Source organism: Protobothrops mucrosquamatus, unplaced genomic scaffold (assembly GCF_001527695.2).
Source record: "Protobothrops mucrosquamatus isolate PMUCROS unplaced genomic scaffold, P.Mucros_1.0 scaffold69, whole genome shotgun sequence".
Taxonomy (NCBI): domain Eukaryota; kingdom Metazoa; phylum Chordata; class Lepidosauria; order Squamata; family Viperidae; genus Protobothrops; species Protobothrops mucrosquamatus.
Window position 1 is genome coordinate 1,215,543 of NW_015386447.1, and position 21,101 is coordinate 1,236,643.

Sequence of the window (21,101 nt, forward strand, 5' to 3'; positions counted from 1 at the left end):
ATTAGAACTGGACTCAGAAGCTGAATCAGTTAAAGATTGTATGATTAAATGGGCTCAAAATATAGGAGAAACAATACCTATGGACACTTGGGAGTTGATCTGGGTGAGAAATGTGAAGTTTACACAAGCTCAAAATTTACGTGAGAATTTTTATAAAATGCTTTATAGATGGCACTTGGATCCTTCAACTATGTCTCGTGAATTATGAATCCAAGTGTTGGAGGTGTGGACATCCAGATGCAACTTTTTTTCATATGTGGTGGACGTGTAAGGTTATTAAGGCCTTTTGGATACAATTGTGGTGGAACTTACAGCAAATTTTTAAAAAAAGGATTATTTTTCTCCCACAGCTGTGTCTTTTAGGTATTGTGCAAGATTTAGATGCAAAAGAAACAAACTTGATGCTTTATTGTTTAACCGCTGCTCGTTTGCTGATAGCTCAAAATTGGAAGAGCCCAACTCTGCCTACAATGGAAGACTGGAGATTGAAGGTTTCGAATCTTGCTGAAATGGCAAAGATTTCGGCTTATTTGAAAAATTATTCGAATGAACAATTTTTATCAATATGGAGAAGATGGATTGTTTATATTCAAAAGAAGCATAGAGTGGTAGAATACAATTTAGGTTTTTAGATTTTTTTTATTATTTTATTTACTCTTTCTATCTTTTTATATAATTAAGATATATTGTGGAGTTAGAGATATTAGTATTTGTTTACTTATATATGAATATTATCCTGGGATTAGGTTTGGGAAGTCTGGGGGGTGGGTGGGGGACTTTACTTGTTTTTGTGCTTATTTATGCTTATGATTGTTTTTTATGATGAAAAATAATAAAATTTCTTTGGAAAAAAAAAAATTCAAAGGAAAAAAAAAAAAACCCAGAATCAGCATTAGACTGAAATGAAAAATTTTCTATGAAATCCAAGTGTTAGCTGTTAATCATGTAACACAAAAAGTCTGGTGGCACCTTTTATAAGCCAACACACTTTATTGAAAGCCGCCAGTTTTTGAGAGCTACACCTCTGACTTAATCCCTTGGTTTCATGAAATGTGACATGTTTTGAAGCCTAAAAATACACATGTGGTGTTTTTGATGGTCCTCATACACATGGGGACTTTGGTAATTTTCCTTTAAGAACCAAGGAGCGTAAACCATCAAGCCTGGTTCCTATGTAGTTGAGGTTAAAGTAATTATCTGCCCATTTCTCATCTGGAATACAGTAAGTTTTGAAAGCTTTACAGTGAGCAAGACAATGGAATGATCATAGTAGTAGAGGTCATGTTATCTGTTGCATGAGAATAGCTACCTTGAATCCATGGCTTGAAGAGAGACTAAGTATATGGTTATCTAAGTAAGAGCTTAAGAAAATGAATGATATATATCATTCTAAAGATGGATTAAGAAAACCATATCCAAACTTTTTGTGTGCATCAGGAATGGGAATGACAAGATCACTAGCATCTAAGAGAACCAAAGACGACTTAATCTTCAAGTCCAAGTTAGAGGTAACTCTATAATCTTGCTCTCCAAAGTACAATCTCAATTAAATTTTCTATAAGAGTCTGCTTTCAAGATAATGTCTATAAATCACTGTAGGGGTATTTATAAATTTAAATCAGGGTATTTATAAAATAACTAACAATGATTTATAGTATTTTCCCTAGTATCTATCTCTGACTGACAAGCTTGTTTTCTCTCTGCTTTAGCTGTGTGTTCACCTCTTATGAATATAAGGACAAGAGACTAACAGTGCATCAGCAAGTTCCATTAAATTGCGTTTATTAAACCAGAATGAAATTCATTTGGCTCTGAAGTTATGCATTCATTTAAAGCACCCATCTATTTATGTATTCATTAAAATAGTTCTAAAGCACCCTTCATCAAATGACAAGAAAGCAGTGTACAAAATGGAACCCCAAATGTATAGTCATAATGAAACAGAAGAGAATGCAATAATAAAACAACTTGAAAGACAGATTAACCAATTGCCTTTAGCCGTTATATGACAAGCAGGTATAATGTGATCCGCTGTAAGGACCTGCCTCAGTTAAGCCTCCCAAGAAAGCAGAACTCTTGAAACTTGCATTGTCTCAACAGGAATGTTTATTGGAAGGTATTGATAGCAGGATAGTAAGGCAAGATCTGAGGATTTCCTGCGTGAAATGTTACATTAAAAGAGCCCTTTCAAACCCCATCCCAACTGTCTATCAGGCTGGTTTGAATTGAGCCAATCCATAGGTGTTAAGTTGTTGTGGGAAAGAACTGATAAGGTGGTGTTCTCAAGGATGTCAGGTTTCTCTGTGCTATTTCCCCTCCGCCTGGAGATAAGGCAGATGGCCAGAGGCACATTCCTTTCACACCCCAAGAAAGCTACTTCAAAGAGGATAGAACAAAGCAAAGGAAGTATACAGCAGAACACCCTTAGGCCTCCCCTTCCCCCAATAGAATAGCAGAAGGTGAAAATGAGGGCATAGGAAAGAAATACAAAATACATTGGAGTTCTGACATCCTCTCCATTTTTAGGAATAGCTGTATCTACATGATGAATTGAGCCAATGGTGAGTTTGCTGAATTAATTTTTTTCTAAAGAACTTTTCAAAAGTCATTTGAGACAGAAATTAAAATGAAAAACAAGAAGACAGCCACGAAGAAGGCACACCTCCAAAATCCCACCAGACAGCAACATTTAAGGGAAGGGACCTAAAGATGCCCAGCCTATCTGATCTGGTTGGATGGGCAGGTACCTTCATGGAAAGGCAGTTCCATAACTAACTTTACCCCATGTTATGTAGGGCTTTAAAAGTGATAAAAGTGTACCGGAAAAACAACTGAAAGCAGTGCAACTTATGTATCAGTGGTGTAACATGGGTGAAATATTAAGCACACAGAACTTTGCATGCTGCTGCATGCAGCACCAGTTACAGGAAATATTCAAGGGCAGCCCCATGTAGAGCATGTTACACATTTAAGCTAAGAAGTGATAACCCAGGAGTGAGCAAGGCTCCCAGCTCTAGGAAAGAGTGCAATGACACACAAGATGAACTTGTGCAAAATCCTTCCCTAGTCATGACTGCCACCTGCTCCTATAGCAGGACCACGAGTCTAGGAGACCCAAATTGCCTACCAACTCTGTTGGAGAGAGTGCTACTTTATCAAATACGACAAATCACCAGGCCCCCAAGCATGGATAAAAGCCCAAAGCCATTCTGTCTTGCCAAGGTTGAGTTAAAGCTGGTTCGTCCCCAGGCAGGCACTGGGTAGACAAGTGAATGGCATCACTTGCTCAGTATGAGGTGTTTAACTGTAGTATCATCCACATACAGAAGACACCACCTTCCATTCTATAACCATTTCCTATTTTTAATAAATGTATTTATCCATCACTTACCTTCACTTCCACATGGGCCATCAGAACAGCAAAGTTGGTTAAGTGATTACAGGAACATGTTGTGTGAGTCTTGTTTGTTGTGAGGAGCCGACAACCTTGAGTTGACCAGTATCCTGTCATTGTGCGTTTAGAATAACTCCAGAATGAACAGTTAGGGTTGAAATTTTCTTCCGACTGCTATAGGGAAGAAATAGATGAAGAAGTACTAAATTAAATCATCTCTGTTCTTCTAACCATTAGCAGCAGAGGGTAATGGACGTCACAGGAACATTGCTATTCTCACTTTTATAAATTATCCCTTGCCCAATTATTTGATTTGTTTAGAGCTAAAGTCAGCTCTGCAGAATTACTTCATTTCTATTACAAAACAATTATAAACCCCAAGTGCTTTATGAAGATTTTTTTTTTTAAGTAGCTAAGATAACCTCAAGGAGGGGGGTTGGCTTTTCCTGAAAAGTGTCATATATTGTGGGTAGGGGAGGAAGTGAACACTTTCTATGATGTTTTCAGGAACAGTGACAAATACCCCCCCACCCCACCCCAAATGTGAGACTTTCTGCCAGGGAAGCAAGTCCTCACCTTGATGTGTCTGACAGTGAACACAACAGGATCAGCCAAGTAAACCTTATTGCTGAACTCTTTATTAATTGCTGCTGTGATGATGGGAGAATTCACTATGACAGAATGATTAGTAGACATGGCTTCCATCCCTAATTTCATGCTGGCGTTCTCTGTGGACAGATAAGGGCCCAGATTGTTGTATAGGACAAAGGCCACTCTGATTTCACCTGAAACAGAAAATTTGGTAATAGATTAAATCAGTTCTCAGAATTTCTAATTCACAATCTTTTGCTCTATAACAAAAACATTCTCTTAATGGGGTTTAAAAAATTGCAGAACTGGTTGCAGGGTTGGTGGTGCAGCAACCTACTAATATGAACAAAGTGGTTAATGTAAGTAATCAGAGTTGCTGTACATATAATCACAATAAAGATAGTTCTAATACAGCCATATATAAAGATGCGCTACTTTGTAACATTGCAGGCTCAGTGTGAGAGTTATTATCTAGATCTTGGTACTAATTAAAATAGGAATTTGGTTACTTTTCCAGCATTAAAAGCAATTAGACATATATAAGCCTATTGATTCTCAGGCTCAGCCATGAGATAATCTGTGTGTGACTTAGAGGGGCTTTTTGGAAGGCATATGCATGACAATTTGCACTCCTCTGTCAATTTTATAAACGTGCCTTCTTAATCAAACTATAATCCTCCCCTATTCCCCCAATTGAGGTATTTGCAGGAAAACATGCACATTTTTCATTACTTTCAACCTCAGTAGCAGTCACAAGCCCAGCGACTCATTTAGCATTAGCAAACTACTATTTACTGCACCAGTTTAGAGGTGTCTGTCTTTTACAACTAGGGTAAGTCTAGGTGCTACCAACTATCACTTCCTTAGTTTAGTAGTTCAGTCTTAAGCTCAAACCCTCAGGATAGGAGGGCTAAGAAGTGACTTAGGACGAAATAGGATAAACAAAAAGAACCCACTCATTAATATTTATGCCCCTAATGGTACCTGTGAACAGAAGAAAAGTGCTGCGATTTCAAAGCAAAGTTGTAATTTGTAAAGCTGGGAAAATAATGCCAGTTTGATAATTTGGTCTTATTTACATTTCCTTTTTGCCTTCTCTTTAGTCTTTTGCTAAAAGCCAACATGAAGATTTCAGTTCTAGTTGGTGTTTATCACGATGGTATTTATCAGGTCAATTAATACTGGCCAATGACAACAATAAAGTTAATGTGTTGTGGGGGAAAGAAATATTGGTGTTTTGGAATGGAATAAAGGCATCAGGTTCTCTTCCCCAAAGAACCAGATATGTATCCAGCCCCTTCATCCCTTTCAAAAACACATTTTTAATTTTTAAAAAAGTCTGTATGTCCTTGTTTTAACAAAAAAGTAGCAGTCACGAAGCCAAAATAGTCAGAAAATGGAATCCGAATCACCACAGACCATAAATAACTATAAAACAAGAAAGGATAGAGAAAATATAAAACAACACAAAACACACTTCCCGAGTATGCTCTTCCAATTTCAAAGCCATAATAGCAAAGCTACATCTTGGGTTAATAGGTTCCCAATCATAACAGATATGTCCATATGGGAAGTAAATGTAAAGTAAATAGAAACCAGGTTTCTAGCATATAGTACTGCAAAAGCATTGCTGCTGCTTGCCAAAACCACTGAATGCGAAGCTGGTCATAATGATGTACAGTATGTGAGGTGCTTTCTAAAAAATGAAGATATTGTGGCTATCTGTGCTTTCTCAACCTTGGCAGCTTTAAGGTGAGTGGACTGCAACTCCCAGAATTCCCCAGCCTCCTCTCCAATAAGGTTGCCAAGGTTGTTAAACAATGGGAATGATGCTGTATATCACAAGTGTCAAACTTGCTGCGTCACGTGACGTGTTGCGACGTATTGCGACTTTTTTTTGCATTGCTGGAGTTGGGGTGGGCGCGGCCTCTGTATGATGCAACCGGCCTGCGGGCTAGCAGTTTAACACCCCTGCTGTATATGATTTAAACAAGCATTTCTTAAATTCTGGTCAGTCTTTAATCAAATTACAGAAATGATCACACAGTGTTGTAAGCCTAAATAAAAAAAAAAAAACTTATTTGCCTTTTTTCCATCACCCATACTGTGCTCAGGAACATCTTTAAAGTTCTATGCATTTTGGTGCATATATTTCCTAATATATATGTTTTCAATGCAACTTCATTTAATATACCGTATTTTCTGGCGTATAAGACGACTGGGCGTATAAGACGACCCCCAACTTTTCCAGTTAAAATATAGAGTTTGAGCGAGAGAGAAGGGGGGGGGAGAGAAAACTTGATGAGTAATATGCCAAACCACATGTGTAAAGGAATAAAATAGAATACCCATATTTTCTGGCGTATAAGACGACTGGGCATATAAAACGACCCCCGACTTTTGAGAAGATTTTCAGGGTTTAGAAAGTCGTCTTATATGCCGGAAAATACGGTAGATAGTTTGGCAAGCAACCTTCTTTTGATAATGCATTCTGGACACATTTTTCCTAATAAATGGATTTTTTTCAATCAATCTACAAGACAAATTGCAGAGAGATGAACTGTGGTCTTTGACTAGTCTACTTTAGAGACAAATGTTTTTAGTTCAAACTATGGATAAATTTTTATTTAATAATGCTCTTTCCTTCTATGCCTTTTCGCTGCGATCAAATTTAACATTACTTTCCTCTTTCCTACATTTCTGCTATTATCAACTTCCTTAAAAAGCTTCCTTGTACAGTTGGTTGGCCACTAAGAGAGTAAGCTGCTGGACCAGATGAGCCAGAACTCTGATTCTGCTGAAAGAAGTCCAGATAATTTGTCCCTGAAGCTATAGCCTGATCACTTGTTCAACAAGATTCCTCAAAAAAGGGAAAGATGGAGATAGGACAAAAATTGTACCTACCATTCAGTGCAATAATGGCTTCTAGAAGAGGGGGCAGATTCTTTAAGCACAGATTGGATCATCTCCTTGAAGGAGCACAACCGGAACTTAACCATACAGCATCTCCTTGGAGGCCTTGACCAACCAGGAGAGACATGGATCTAATACACAGGTAGACACACTTGCTGCTCCAAGGATTCTGTTAATTTCCTTGGGACCAAAAGACTCAAACTCTTCTCAAATAACAAGCCAGACTAGTCTCAGTCAACTCAATAGGTCTGACATAGGTGAAGTCCAGCTCAGAGCAAATCCAAGCAATTTTGTTTGATGGCTGCTCAAATAGTTTGCCACAGGCTCCTTTCTAGAGCCGAGAGAGAGTGACTTAGGCACCAGGCCAGTGTCCAGCTGGTCTCATGCCTAAAGTGGTCCTGAACCCCAGGGGCACTTCTGATTCTGGATGCAAGGAAGGCAGATTAAAATAATATAAGTTGAAAAACTGTAAGTGTAGCAACAAAATCATGGTGTCCTGGTTGAGAGACTGCTATGCAACAGGACCCCTGGTATGGGAACAGGAATACTGACCTTGGAAGGATGGAAAGCTGAGTCAACCTTGAGCCAGTCAGGATCGAATTCTATTATGATATATAAAACCTTTCCTTGTGTTATTCATGTCTCAATATACTGTATGTACCTTCTAAGAACTGGAGTGGTTAGAATTGCAGGCTAACTCTGCCCATAGCCAGGAGATATTTAACCATGTCCTTTTTTTTTCTTGGATGGCAGGGCAAAATACAATAGTGAGAGATTACAAACAACTAGGCAATAAAGTTAAGAAGCTAGGAGCACAAGTAGTGTTCTCATCTGTACTCCCAACGAAAGGCCAATACCCACTGAGAGAAAAAATAATTCTAGAAATAAACCATTGACTAAAGGGTTGGTGTCGCCAAGAAAACTTTCCTGGATCATGGACTGCATTTCCTATGCGAAGGACTCCTAGCAAGGGATAGGCTGCACCTCACGAAAACAGGGAAAAATGTACTGGAAAAAGACTGGCCCAACTCATCAGGAGGGCTTTAAACTAAAATTGAGGGGGGAGGGTGACCAAATGCAATCATAAAACCAGCAGACCAGACCAGCACAATACCACTGAAAAAGAAAAACAAGAAATTCAAGAGAAAACCAGCATGGCTGCAAAAAGATCTCTCTGACAAACTGAAAGACAAAAAGGACAAATACAAAAAATGGAAAGAGGGGCACGTAATTAAGGTCGATTTTCAGCAGACAGCCAGAACATGCAAAGATGAAGTCAGGAAAGCAAAGCCTCAGAACGAACAAAGACTTGCAACAGAAATCATGGATAATAAAAAAAGTTTCTTCCAACATATTAACAACAAGAAAAAAGTCAAGGAAACTATAGGTCCACTAAAGAGAGAAGATGGCAAGGAAATAACAGGCAACAGGGAGAAAGCAGAGCTGCTTAACTCATACTTTGTGTCAAAATAATAACTTTCTTGTGGGAACCAAGGTCAAGCAGCTTAAGTGGCGGGCTGGAGCTACCGTTAGGAAGCCCGCCAAAGGTGTTAATTGGGGATTGTGATTTATGACACATCAATGGGTGGGGAGTTCAACTTTTACTTTTTAATCTTTTGGGGGAGATAACTTTCAGTCTTGGTTTCACCTTTGTTCGTGCTGATATCATGTAGCCATTAAAATTGTTCTTTGAGAAAAGCAATTGCCTCAGAGTTCTTATTTCTTCTGGTCTCATTAACCATGATATTAAACCAAGACTCCAAATTTCATTTATCCATGGGGTCCTGAGCCTCAGTCACCTACCCAAACCTTGGGAGAATGACAAAGACTCAGGGAAGATGCAGAGATGGAAAAGAATCAATCCCAAGCCTGGGGGCAGCTGCAGCGGATGAGACACAGGCTGCTACTTTTGTGGAAAGTGTGGTCCTGGCAGCTGGAGCCAGACCAAAGTGCCATGAAGTCCCAGTGGAGAGGCTGACTCAGAAGGAAGAAGTCATCATCCTTGCGGGGACTTGGTGGTCCGACGCTGCACTGCCACTAATGAGTACACTGAAGGCTACAGAGGTTGAATTCCCACTGATTTCATCACAAGGTCTCCCTTCATCTGTACCGATGAAGGCAAAGTGGCCAGCAGCATGGGACAAATCTGGTGAGTGGAAGTATCTGATGGCCATCCACAGCCACTCAGTGGAACGCCTAAGAGAGAAGTTTGATCGGCTGGACATGGGCAAAAGGAGACAGGCCACCTGCAAGATATTTACAGGTGGGCGAGAGGATAAGTGGTTGCTGGAACCTCCGCTGGTCTGATGAAGCTCTAGCCCTGTGGTGATTGAGTGGGCCGTCTCCTCATTACCAAAGCCTGACCTGACATTGAGCCCAGTGCAATGGCGAAGCTCCAACTGCCATCGATGCCAGGCCAGTCTGGATCAACCCCAACGACAGGTCAGTCCTGAATATTACAGATATTCTATCAGTCCTAAGCAATGCAGGCATCCCCTTAGCCCAGATTGGCACCGTCGTTCACCTAGCCCCGGTCATTACCAATGCCCTGCAAGCCCTGAGTGCTATTGGTGCTATGCTAGCCCTGATCATCATTGGCGTCCTGCCAGCCCGAGGCCTCCACCAGGAGTTTTCCGACGAGGGGGATTACAGCCGCCCCAGCCAGTTCTCTGGCTTACTGCAAGCTCTATGGTATTGCTGTCCACCTGACCTACCTCCTCTTAAACCCACTTTTGATGGAGACCCCAGGAAGGTGACCATCTTCCTAAACCAGGTGTGATCTCATGTTAATTGTTATGTATGGGCTTATTTGGATGAAGCTGAGATGATTGATGCTGTGGCCGCCAATCTGGAGGGGGAGGCTGCAGAATGGGTGGCTGGTTTACAAGAGGAGCAAGCGCCCGAGCTATGGAACTTCAATATGTTCACACATGGACTGAGAGCCAAATTCGAGGATGAATCCCAGGTAGTACAAGCAGAAAAAGACCTGCGCGATATGAAGCAGAGGGGTTGGCCAGGGGTTGGCCAGCAAGAGAATACATAAGAGAATTTTGAAAGTTGGCAGGGATAGCGGTATTCCAGTATTTGAGGGGCTGCCACAAAGAAGAGGGGGTCACCTTATTCACCAAAGTACCAGAGGGCAGGACAAGAAACAATGGTTGGAAATTGATCAAAGTAAGAAGCAACCTGGAATTAAGGAGAAACTTCCTTTACAGTGAGGACAATTAACCAGTGGAACAGCTTGCCCCCAGAAATCGTGCGCGCTCCATCACTGGAGATTTTTAAAAAGAGGCTAGATAGTCACTTGTCTGAGATGGTAGAGGTTCTCCTGCTTGAGCAGGGGGTTGGACTAGAAGACCTCTAAGGTCCCTTCCACCTCCATTCTATTCAATCTCAGTTATTTATGCCAGCCCAGGCCTCTCATATACAATATGTCTCAGTTGCAAGCTGACCTGGCATTTAGCAGCAGCTGCTGCTGCTGCTAGAGACCAGGGCAACTAAGGATCCAGAAACTTTGTTCTGAGGATTCAGCCATTGTTATGTTGTCTGCTTGATTCAATAAAGCAATGTGACTTACATTAATAATGTGTTATAGCAAGAAAGATAATGAAAGTACTATGATTTAAACTTAAAAGAAAAGATTTCTCCATTCCCAAAACCATCAGTGAAGAGCTGAGCTTACCATTTCGACCGTTCTGCTTCAGTGTGTTTGCTGACAGCTGGATGGTGCTGCCAAAGCCAGTATTCTGTGGAAATTTAAGATCTTCCAGGTTTCCATCTGTGCTTAGCCTTGCAACTTCCAGCTCTATTAGTATGAAAAATGGAATGTGTGTAAATGCAACGTATTGATAATGCATTATAGGACAAGAGGAGAAAGAACAGTTTGTTCAAATCAATGTGCCTTAAATAGAGGGGTTAAATAGGATATATATATACCGTAGGATATATATATATGCCGTGTATTGTTTGACATTTACCAAAACAGTAGGGAGCATGAGGAGCTCACCAAATATTACCTTTCAACAATTTTTTCCCATTGCAAATTGGACATGGGAAAATTGGCTGGAAGAAGGAAGTCAATTCCTAGCAAGAATTTCACCCAGTGAAACATAAGTAAGGATGTAGTGATAGCCGAAGGACAAAAAAAGGTAGTGATATTCTTTCTCTTAGATGCTTAGCTGGCAAATGAACACAAACTTTTGCAAGGCAGAGAGAATTCATTAAACATGCTTATATTCAGGTTCTGTGATATAGAAATTTGCATATAAAGCTCAATGTGGCAATATCTTCTGTATTTTTGAATCTTAAGCAATATAGGAGGGTTATCTTTTTGGCATGACAGAATGATATCCCTTTATCTGCAGCATTAGCCGTGCTTCTCCAAAGGATAAAATGTGCTTCGAAAGGAGCTTAGTTTTATGAGCACCATACAAGTTATAATTTATCATTTTAGACTTAAACACAAGCAAAATAACCAAATCAATCCATATCAAAATGTCATAATTTCCATGATAAGGCAACATTTTGTTCCAAGGACTCTGTCAGCTTTCTATAAAAATTGTGTTTCCACATATTTCAGATATTCAATAACATTCCTATTACAACTGGGAAATTCTTCATTTGATCCGGCAAAATGGAGGCTCATAGTTTTATCCCAATCATATGCAATAAAACTAATTTTTCTCCTTAGCAACTATCCATCACACTGAATAAGAATACAGATTCAACTCATCCTGGCTAACGGAACCATATAGTCTACATAGGATACTTCTATAGAAGAAATTGCTGGAGAAGTCAACTAGTTTCTCTCAATATTACAAATTATATATATTTAACAATATGGCAATCGGATGAGTTAATTTATTGTAGGAAAGTTAATAAAGCTAACAAAATAATTCAAATGGTTCTCATGTACCAAGTGAAAGTTTTATTTATAATGAAATCAAAGTTCAAACTTTTGCACTGCTTTCTCCCACCAACCTGGTATAAGACTACAACATTATCTTTGGGGCAGAAGGGACTATTTCGAGCTGTCTCTTGTTTTAGTAGTGAATTAATCTGATCCCAGGCTGACTGCTTGCAATGATATGAAACCTGATGATGGCCCCAAAACATAGCAGATAATTGGTGAGTTATTAGCTAACACTATAAAGGTTTTCTCCTCTGAACTGGAATGAGAATAGATTAAGAAGGTATTAGGCAATGTTATCAGGGCATATGAAAATAGAAACACATTTTATTGAACAGGTGCAATATATATTTTGTTCAGAGGCATTAATGAATTGCAAACATGCATAAAAGGCAAAAGTGAAAGCTTTTGTACAAGACATGAGTTTCCAAATAAGTCCTGTCCATAGAAGATTGGGGTTTTGCTTAGGTCACTCTGAATGTCAGTGTTAAAGGCCCTTTGTATCATCAATTCAGATCAGATAAAATTGTCCCACATGATGGCCATAGAGCTGCCAAAACAAGACAAAAAATAGGAAATTTTATTCCAATATTTTAAGCAGCAACTGCACATGATAGCTAGGCTAGATTCCAGTCTCAGAAAGGAATCTGATACAGAATGGGACACTTGCCACAAGCTCTAAAAAATTTTGATTGAACAACATCTCTAGAGCTTTTTTGGAATAGAAAAACACCTATGTATATAAAACAGGTGGCTAATGATCCTGGCTCTGATGACTTCCATTGCAGCTGGAATATGGTTATTGCTGCGACAGTTAGTAATATGCAGAATTGCATTTGAGAAATTATATGTCCTAGTGGTAACATCTCTTTGCTGATGATACCAGGTCATCATGGTTTGGGAGGATATGTCCAAGTGTTTAAAAACCTTAATTTGATAAATTCTGAAGCTTTTGATTTTCTAGGAATGATAGATAGAATATATCTTTTGTCCAATGCTTTTTTTCTAAAAAAAAAAAAAAAGGTGCCGGAACTCACACATGTCATACAACCTGCCTTGCCTACCCTACAAGGTTCCATCCAAAAAAGGTGCGGGAACTCCGTTCTGGGCGTTCTATGAGAAAAAAAGCCCTGCTTTTGTCTATTTTAGTTTTGTTGTAGCTAATGATTAGTTCCTCACTGCAATAATGGACAAGAATACAGAGACCACATCTCAAACCCATATATGCTAAAAGGAGCTGCACTATCCACTTATAAAACTCTGAGTGCGTAGGAAGTTATGAAGATTCTTGGCAGCTCCTGTTTTTTAAATCCTGGTTTTACTATATTTTTATTAGTTTTACTTGTTCACTGCCTTGCATTATGTATATGAGATGGGCAGCCATATAAATCTATTAAATAGATAGGCCAAAAACAGGTCTACTGCTGAGCATGGCTGGTAGTGGGGAAACTGAGGTTTTATCAAAACCTAGACCACTGAACAAATATAAAAACTAAGTAGCAGGGGCACCAAAATGCAACTATGCACAACCACCTCTTTATGAATACACATTATAGGCACCCTAAAGCAGGGATCCCCAACCCCTGGGTTGTAGCCCACTACCGGGCTGTGGCCTATTCGGAATTGGGCTGCACAAGTGGCTGGACTACCGGGCCATGGCCTATTTGGAATTGGGCTTGCGTGACCCAGTTCCCCTCCTCCCGCCAAGCTGGGCCACCATCTTATGTAATTTCATAACCAATAGCAAAAGGCATCAATAGAAGAAAGAGCTACTTCTCCCAGAGCCTGGTTCTAAGAGATTGAATAACATCTGTATTTAAACCAATCAAGACATTATAGATGGTTCTGTGTGGACAACTGATATATTTTTCTATCAGGTAGAGAAAAATAGAACACTGAACTTTTGTTGACCCTCCTCTGCTTATTCTTCTACCATAATATTATCCTGCACCATCCATCTGATGTGGTAGAAGTTAACTTGATCCTTCTTATCTCTTTTTTTTGCATATCTTGATTGATCTACTTCAGTCTTCAGTGATCAGGAAAGAAAAATTTCTATAAGTGAAAAGAGTGGCCATGACTGGGGCCAACCAGTTCATGTTTCTAGGACCAGTACTTAATTACAACCTGAAAATGAATTGGCAATGTGGTGTGATTAGAAGAAAGGGAAATGAAATTTTTAAATCAAATGAAGCACAATGTCTGAATCATGGGAATGACTTGATTCTATTTTGTAACAGATCCAACCTGGAATACTGACTTGGTGGGATATACACTAGCTCTCTTCAAATATCTGAAAAGATGTAAAGGGCTGGACACAGAACAATGGGTATGAGTTATAAAAAAAGTAAGTTTTGATTAAATGTTAGGGGAAGAAAAAATCCTTTAAGTGTTAATAATTGGAAAGATGTTGAATTCCCCCTCACCAAATATGTCCAAGTAGAGCCTAGACAGCTATCTTTTGGGTGTGCTTTAACTTGGATTGTTGCATGGAGCAAGGAGTTTAGAATGATGGGCCCTTCCATCACTCAATTTTATAAAAAATATTATATGGTAGACATGTGATAAAGCAATGAAATATTGGAGTAGGATTCATATTCTAATACAGAAGATTCTTAAAGTGAATATTGGAATAAAACGATAAACTTTTTTTTTGATTTAATGGAAAAAGACTTGGAAAAAAAATTGGAACTCTGATGTTTCTATAAGTTGATGGCAGCAAAATTACTTTATGCACAAAAATGGAAGTTTATAATATAAACTAATAAAAAAGAAAAGCAGTAAAAAAGCCACTGCAGGTGTAATCCGTACAAAAGGGAAATAAAATATATTATATGTTTGCAATAAAAATAAATAAAATATTATATGGAATGTACCTCATACAATTCACTCAATACAGATGGATATATGTATGAATGCATTTTTATTAGGAATGAATTAAATAACTAATCAGACTCTTCCTGATCAGTTAATTAATTGATTAATTGATTGATTAATTAAGTCCTGGAAAGAAGCTAATTCCAGGTATTGCAACAGACAAATCTGGCAAACTGGTACCTTTTCTCCAAGTATTGGAATAAAGTTAACGAGGAGACCATTGGCATATTTTTTTTCCAATTACCTCTCCTTTAACTTGGCATCTAGCAATTATAGCATTTACCGTATTTTTCGCTCTATAAGACGCACTTCCCCCCCCCAAAAGATGGGGTAAAATGTCTGTGCGTCTTATGGAGCGAATGCCGCCTCCCACCGCGCCGCTCCGCATCCCGCGCCTCCGTGTTTCAAGCCTCTGTGGCACAGAACTGCTGGCGTTATGCTTGGGCGGAAGATGTTTTCTTTTACAGATGGGGCAGGTGGGCCTGACATTCGCGCGCAGGCAGGACCCCGCCTGCCGAGCCACCGCTTCCCCATCGCCCTCCACTCCAGCCGGCTCCGTCTCCAGACCTCCCAGCTGACGGGCGCAGGTCCGGGGCTCGCCAGCTGACGGGCGCAGGAGGTAGGCACCGCCGTGGCCTCCCAACCACGCTGCCGCAGCCTCCCAGCCGCTTGCTTCTTTGGCTGGAGCAATTGCAAGGGCTTGCATGGTCCCCAAGGGCCGCTGACGCGCTCCCTGCCGCCGGTGACCATGCAAGCCCTTGCATGGTCGGGTGGGCCTGACATTCGCGTGCAGGATTCGACCATGCAAGCCCTTGCAATTGCTCCAGCCGAAGAAGCAAGCGGCTGGGAGGCCGCGGCAGCGCGGTTGGGAGGCCGCGGCGGCGCCTACCTCCTGCGCCCATCAGCTGGCGAGCACCGGACCTGCGTCCGTCAGCTGGGAGGTCTGGAGACGGAGACGGCTGGTGTGGAGGGCGATGGGGAAGCGGTGGCTCGGTGGGCGGGGTCCTGCCTGCGCGCGAATGTCAGGCCCACCCACCCCATCTGTAAAAGAAAACGTCTTCTGCCAAAGCATAACCTTTAAGGATTTTAAGGATCTTTGAGAGGGAGAGAGAAATAGAGGGAGAGAAAGAGGGAAAGAGAAATAGTATAGTACCGGTATGTGCGTCTTATGGTCAGGTGCGTCTTATAGAGCGAAAAATACGGTATATTTAATAATGTTCTTAGGACATGAGCCACCTGAGACCAAATTATCAGGCCATGTAGCCTGAGGGAAATGTTTCAGACACAATGGGGTAAAGAGCTCATTGAACTCTGACACTGCATTGTATTTTAACAGTCCATGATTAAATCATTAGTGGCCTCTACTACTGTCCCAGAAAGTAATGGCCTCACTGATTCAGTCTGTAACCACAGAATAGCTGATTGTGGCTATTGGAATGCCATGTCTCACCAAATGTAAGCATACAATTGACAGCTGGCCTGAAATGTACCATAATTAACACATACCACTTCAACTGATTCTAGATTCAAAAGTCCAAGATATATTTATGAGACAGCCAAATTCATTTTTAAATAATATCTGCTGAAATCTCCTAAGTATGGCTCCATTCCAGATCTGGCATTAAAACCTAAACTCATTTAGAAAATCCTCTATCAAATGGTATGTTTGTTGAAATATCATATATCAAGGATTCTTTTAAAGATGTTAGTTCAGTCTCTTCTTAATAAACATGGTAAAAATTACCTCAGTAGAGAAAGGGGACATCAATTTTCTTTTAGAAATAGTTTTCGTACTTATAAAATGGAGATACAGGAAACATGGGCATAGAAATGGTTCAATTGAGGTGCAAAAAATACATTAGTTACTCAGTGAATCTATATCTATCTATCTATCTATCTATCTATCTATCTATCTATCTATCTATCTATCTATCTATCTATCTATCTATCTATCTATCTATCTATCTATCTATCTATCTATCTATCTACCTACCTACCTACCTATCTATCTATCTATCTATCTACCTACCTACCTACCTACCTACCTACCTACCTATCTAATTTCTACATCACCCTTTTCACCTAAGTGACTTTGGACAGTTTACAAGGAAAAAATATCAGAACTGTGCATGCTTCTGTGGCAAGGCTTCCATACTGAAGACAATACGTACATGACTCAATTGCCATTAGCAAAGGTGCTTAGTAGCAATATGCTGTAAAACACGGGTGTCAAAGTCGCCGTGTCATGTGACATGTCACAACGTATCACAACTTTTTTCGCATTGCCGGAGCTGGGTGGGCGCGGCCTCTGCAAGATGCAACCAGCCCGCGGGCCGACAATTTGACATTCCTGCTGTAACATATTATCGTTGCTTGATGTTTTGAAGTACAATTTCCACCTTCTCAGGTTACTATAGCAATGCTGTCTCTGGTTTAAACCAGGAGTGCAAAACATCAGGTGGGCATCAATTTATGATGGGCATATTCCATGGTCACTGACTTGATCCTTTTCATCTCCTACTTTAAATACCCACATGTTCTCCTTTCCTTTACTCAACCATCCTTACAAAAGAATGCAGTAGATCTCACATTCCTACATGCCTCTCTCCTCTTCGCAAAAATGCTTTTGCAAAGAGGAGAGAGGCCTGCAGGAAGGAGAATTTTGCCATTGGCTGCATGCCTTCCCTCCCCCACCATTAATTCCGCTAGTGTAAGACTAATGGAGCTAATGGTGTGGGATAGGGTAGGCTAGCATCTAGCAATGAAAGGAAAACAGCTATGCCAGTGTCTGAGAAAAAGACGGCCACTTTTCTGCTACATGGCCCAGTCTATTCTCCTTTCCTACCCCAACATCTTGAACTCTGGAGATCTTTGTAAGGTAAGTGAATAATCAGTGATGGGGTTGGGAGGAGCATGTGGAACTAAGTGGGCTAGCAAAGCAGGCCCAGTGCCTGTGGGAGAAATAGGCAGGGGACATGCTGCAGCATCTCTGTGGTCAGTCATAAGGGCAAATGACCGCAGTGGTGTTGTAACATACATAACTTTGGGACAGGGTCATAAATATTTTTGGGAGAAGGGGTGTTATAACTTTGAACCATCACTAAGTGTCTGTCTTAACTTGAAAACTGTCTGTATTAAAGAGTTTTCTGCAAAGTCTAAGCAATATTATTTGATCATTGAATGCATATACTGCCTTGCTTTATGCTTTCTGGCTTTGGAAGCAAGCAACACTATGATTTTTCTATCTTGCATAATAAATAATATGATCTTTTTAGCAAAGTGTTAAATTCTAGCCCATTTCAATGCACTGCTGTCTAAGACATTAATGTGTATTTGATTCATTTAGTCTTTCACTGTGTTGAGCTTTCCCTTGTTCATGCTTCTTACTTTCCATGTTCTCAATGTAATTCTGTCTATGCAGATTTAATTTTATTTTCCTGCATGCTAACATCAGTAAATAGATGGCTTTAATCTATTGTGCCATCCTCAGCTCTTCCTGATAGCACATTGAATGCCCTCCAGCTTGAGAGGTCCAAAATCCAGCACTACATCATCATCAATTTATCTTATTTGTTAATGTGGTTTTATTGTACAGAGGGTTGTTTACTATTGTCTTCTCTTGTGCAATATGAAATCATGTTACCACTACTTCTAGCATCCTCTCATATTGCTGATGCCTGCTTGTTGTAATTTCATGCCTTGGTTCATTATATATTCTTGGCATATACTCTCAATGTTCTTTGTTCATTCCTCCCAGAAACATCTTCACTGCTCACCCCCACCATAATGAGACCATAAGACAACAACATTTACTTCAGTTCACTTTGGTGCTTAACATGAATTTTACTGCAGGGAAAATAGTACAATACTCCAATTTCTGAATGCATCAGTCCATGTGTAACAGATAGGATAGAAACAATAAGCCATTACTCAAGTCTCATGTCATTTATTCATTTATTTACTTTTTAGCAGAGAGAATAAAAGAATAGTAAGGGACGTTGGAGAACTTCTAGTCCAGTGATGGTGAACCTTTTAGAGACCGAGTGCCCAAAAACTGCTCTGGTCTGCCTGCCCGCAGGGCCACCCACCTCCTCCACGGCCCATCGCAGATTGCTCAGGTGGCCCAGCAGCACCATGGCTGCCACGCCCTCCGCCTGTGTCCTGCAGCATAATCTGTGCGCAACAGGGCACGAAGGCGGAGTCTTGTCCCCACTGCCCGATTTCCATGTCCCTGGCTGCGCTGCTCCACGGAGGCTGCGCCTGGGGGCGACTCTCTGGGGGGGCTACTGGTGAAGAGGGGGCTGCGGGGGGAGGCGGGACTGGGGCAACAGCGCACGTGCCCACAGAGAGGGCTCTGAGTGCCACCTCTGGCACGCGTGCCATAGGTTCGCCACCACTGTTCTAGTCCAATCCCCTGCTCAAGCAGGAAACCCTATAACATTTCAGACAAATGGTTGTCCAATCTCTTCTTAAAACCTCCAGTGATGAAGCATCGACAACTTCTGGAAGCCATTCCACTGATTAATTGTTTTAACTGTCAGGAAATTTCTCCTTAGTTCTAGATTTGGCTCTCTCCTTCATTAGTTTCCATCCATTGCTTCTTGTCCTGCCTTCAGGTGCTTTGGAGAATTGCTTGACTCCCTCTTCTTTGTGGCAGCCCCTGAGATATTGGAACACTGCTATCATGTCACCCTTAGTCCTTCTTTTCATTAGACTAGACATACCCAATTCCTACAACTGTTCTTTATATGTTTTAGTCTCCAGTCCCCTTGTTGCTCTTCTCTGCACTCTTTCTAGAGTCTCAACATCTTTTTTTTTACATCGTGGTGGCCAAAACTGGATGCAATATTCCAAGTGTGATCTTACCAAGGTATTATAAAATGGTACTAATGATTCATGTGATCTTGAGTCTATCCCTCTATTAATGCAGCCTATGACTGCATTGGCATTTGTATTTTACCTTTCCAATAAATATAATTTACAAAGAATCTACCGTGTTACTTGTCTGCTTATTGGATATGCCTTCATTCTTGATAACAGTAAATCGTTAGTCTACTGAATGAATTTACCTAATGTATTTTATATCATATTAACTATGCTAGTTAAATAAAGCAAAACAGCAAGTAAGTATGATGAGACCTCCTTTTAGAAATGTGCAGAATGCTATTGAGAAATGCCACTGATCTTATTAACGGTTTCTATAACCCATGAAAATGTGTTTGACATTTTCACTAAGCAGGAACTATCATATTTCATTCATTCCAGCTAGAATACAACATGTAACACGATCTTCTCAACACTGTATTTGTCAGCTTTCATTAAAGATTTGTAGAACTGAGTTCTCCCATATATCTCTCACATACAAATAATGGACTATTTGTTCTCAAAAAAATTAACTAAGATACAACTGAAGAAAGAAGATTTATTTTTGCTACTTACGGATGTTGTCTGTGCTCTCCCTCACAATATCAGTCTTAAGGAGGTTATCTGCAAGCACAAAGGCACTTTCTTCCACAGTGTCCAGTAACATGGTGGCTGCCCGCAGCTGATCACGTGCAGGAAGGTCCCTCCATGCATTTAGAGCTTGTGGCTGCAGGAGGTTATTAACTGTTTCAACCATGGCCTGTAAAAGAGGAGAAAGATGGATTTTTGGCAAGCCCCTTCTAAATATTAGTGAAGATTTAAAAATGAACAGTTACATGGGAGCAAAAATAACACCTTTCAAATTAATCAGGAGGTATTTAATAAATAAAGATAAATTATTTATGATTGCGAACTAAAAAGATTGTAAATTAATACATGTTAAATTACCCACCTTAAAATCTCTACAATAAAAATTATAAACAGAGAGACTTATATATGAGCTTGCTTATATGTTAGCCTCAATGGACCTCCGCTTTTACTTTCAAGTGTAATCCTCATCCTTTATAAATAAAAACCAACATTTAAACTGGGACCAGTCTTTAATTAGCTGTGTGCTTTTATAGTTTAATTCTTCGTCCTAGAATCAAAATATACTTTGTGTTTATTCAGCTAAAACAAGTAAGAATAACAACTGGTGTAGTAGCTGGTAGCGTTATCTAAAGAATAGGTTGCTGCAGAAATAATTACTCTGATCAGAGCTTTACTTTTAAATACATTCTACTTTTCAACAATATTTTTATTATCCTTTTTTCTATTTTTTTATTAATTATTATTATTATTATTATTATTATTATTTATTTATTATTATTTATTGAATTTATATACCGCCCTATCTCCCTTACGGGACTCAGGGCGGTGAACAGGCGATAATAAAAACCACGATAAATATACACAAGTTTCTGTTCTAAAATCAAATTAAATAACAGGCCTGCTCTAAAAGTACCCCATACAAAACCCCCACTAAAACATAATCAAACTACGCCAGGCCGGCCG

The 21,101-nt window shown here is 40.0% G+C and overlaps 1 protein-coding gene across 3 annotated transcripts in view; it reads right to left on the minus strand.

The window, feature by feature from the left end:
* ADGRL3 (adhesion G protein-coupled receptor L3) overlaps nt 1-21,101 on the minus strand; it is a 410,528-nt gene that overhangs the window by 215,997 nt on the left and 173,430 nt on the right. For all 3 annotated transcript variants that reach the window (XM_029283374.1, XM_015812132.1, XM_029283375.1), the window contains 4 exons: nt 20,124-20,307; nt 10,581-10,703; nt 3,971-4,179; nt 3,392-3,568 (listed from right to left, as the gene is read on the minus strand). In XM_029283374.1, coding sequence (XP_029139207.1) covers nt 3,392-3,568; nt 3,971-4,179; nt 10,581-10,703; nt 20,124-20,307 — 693 coding nt within the window. The remainder of the gene's footprint in view (nt 1-3,391; nt 3,569-3,970; nt 4,180-10,580; nt 10,704-20,123; nt 20,308-21,101) is intronic.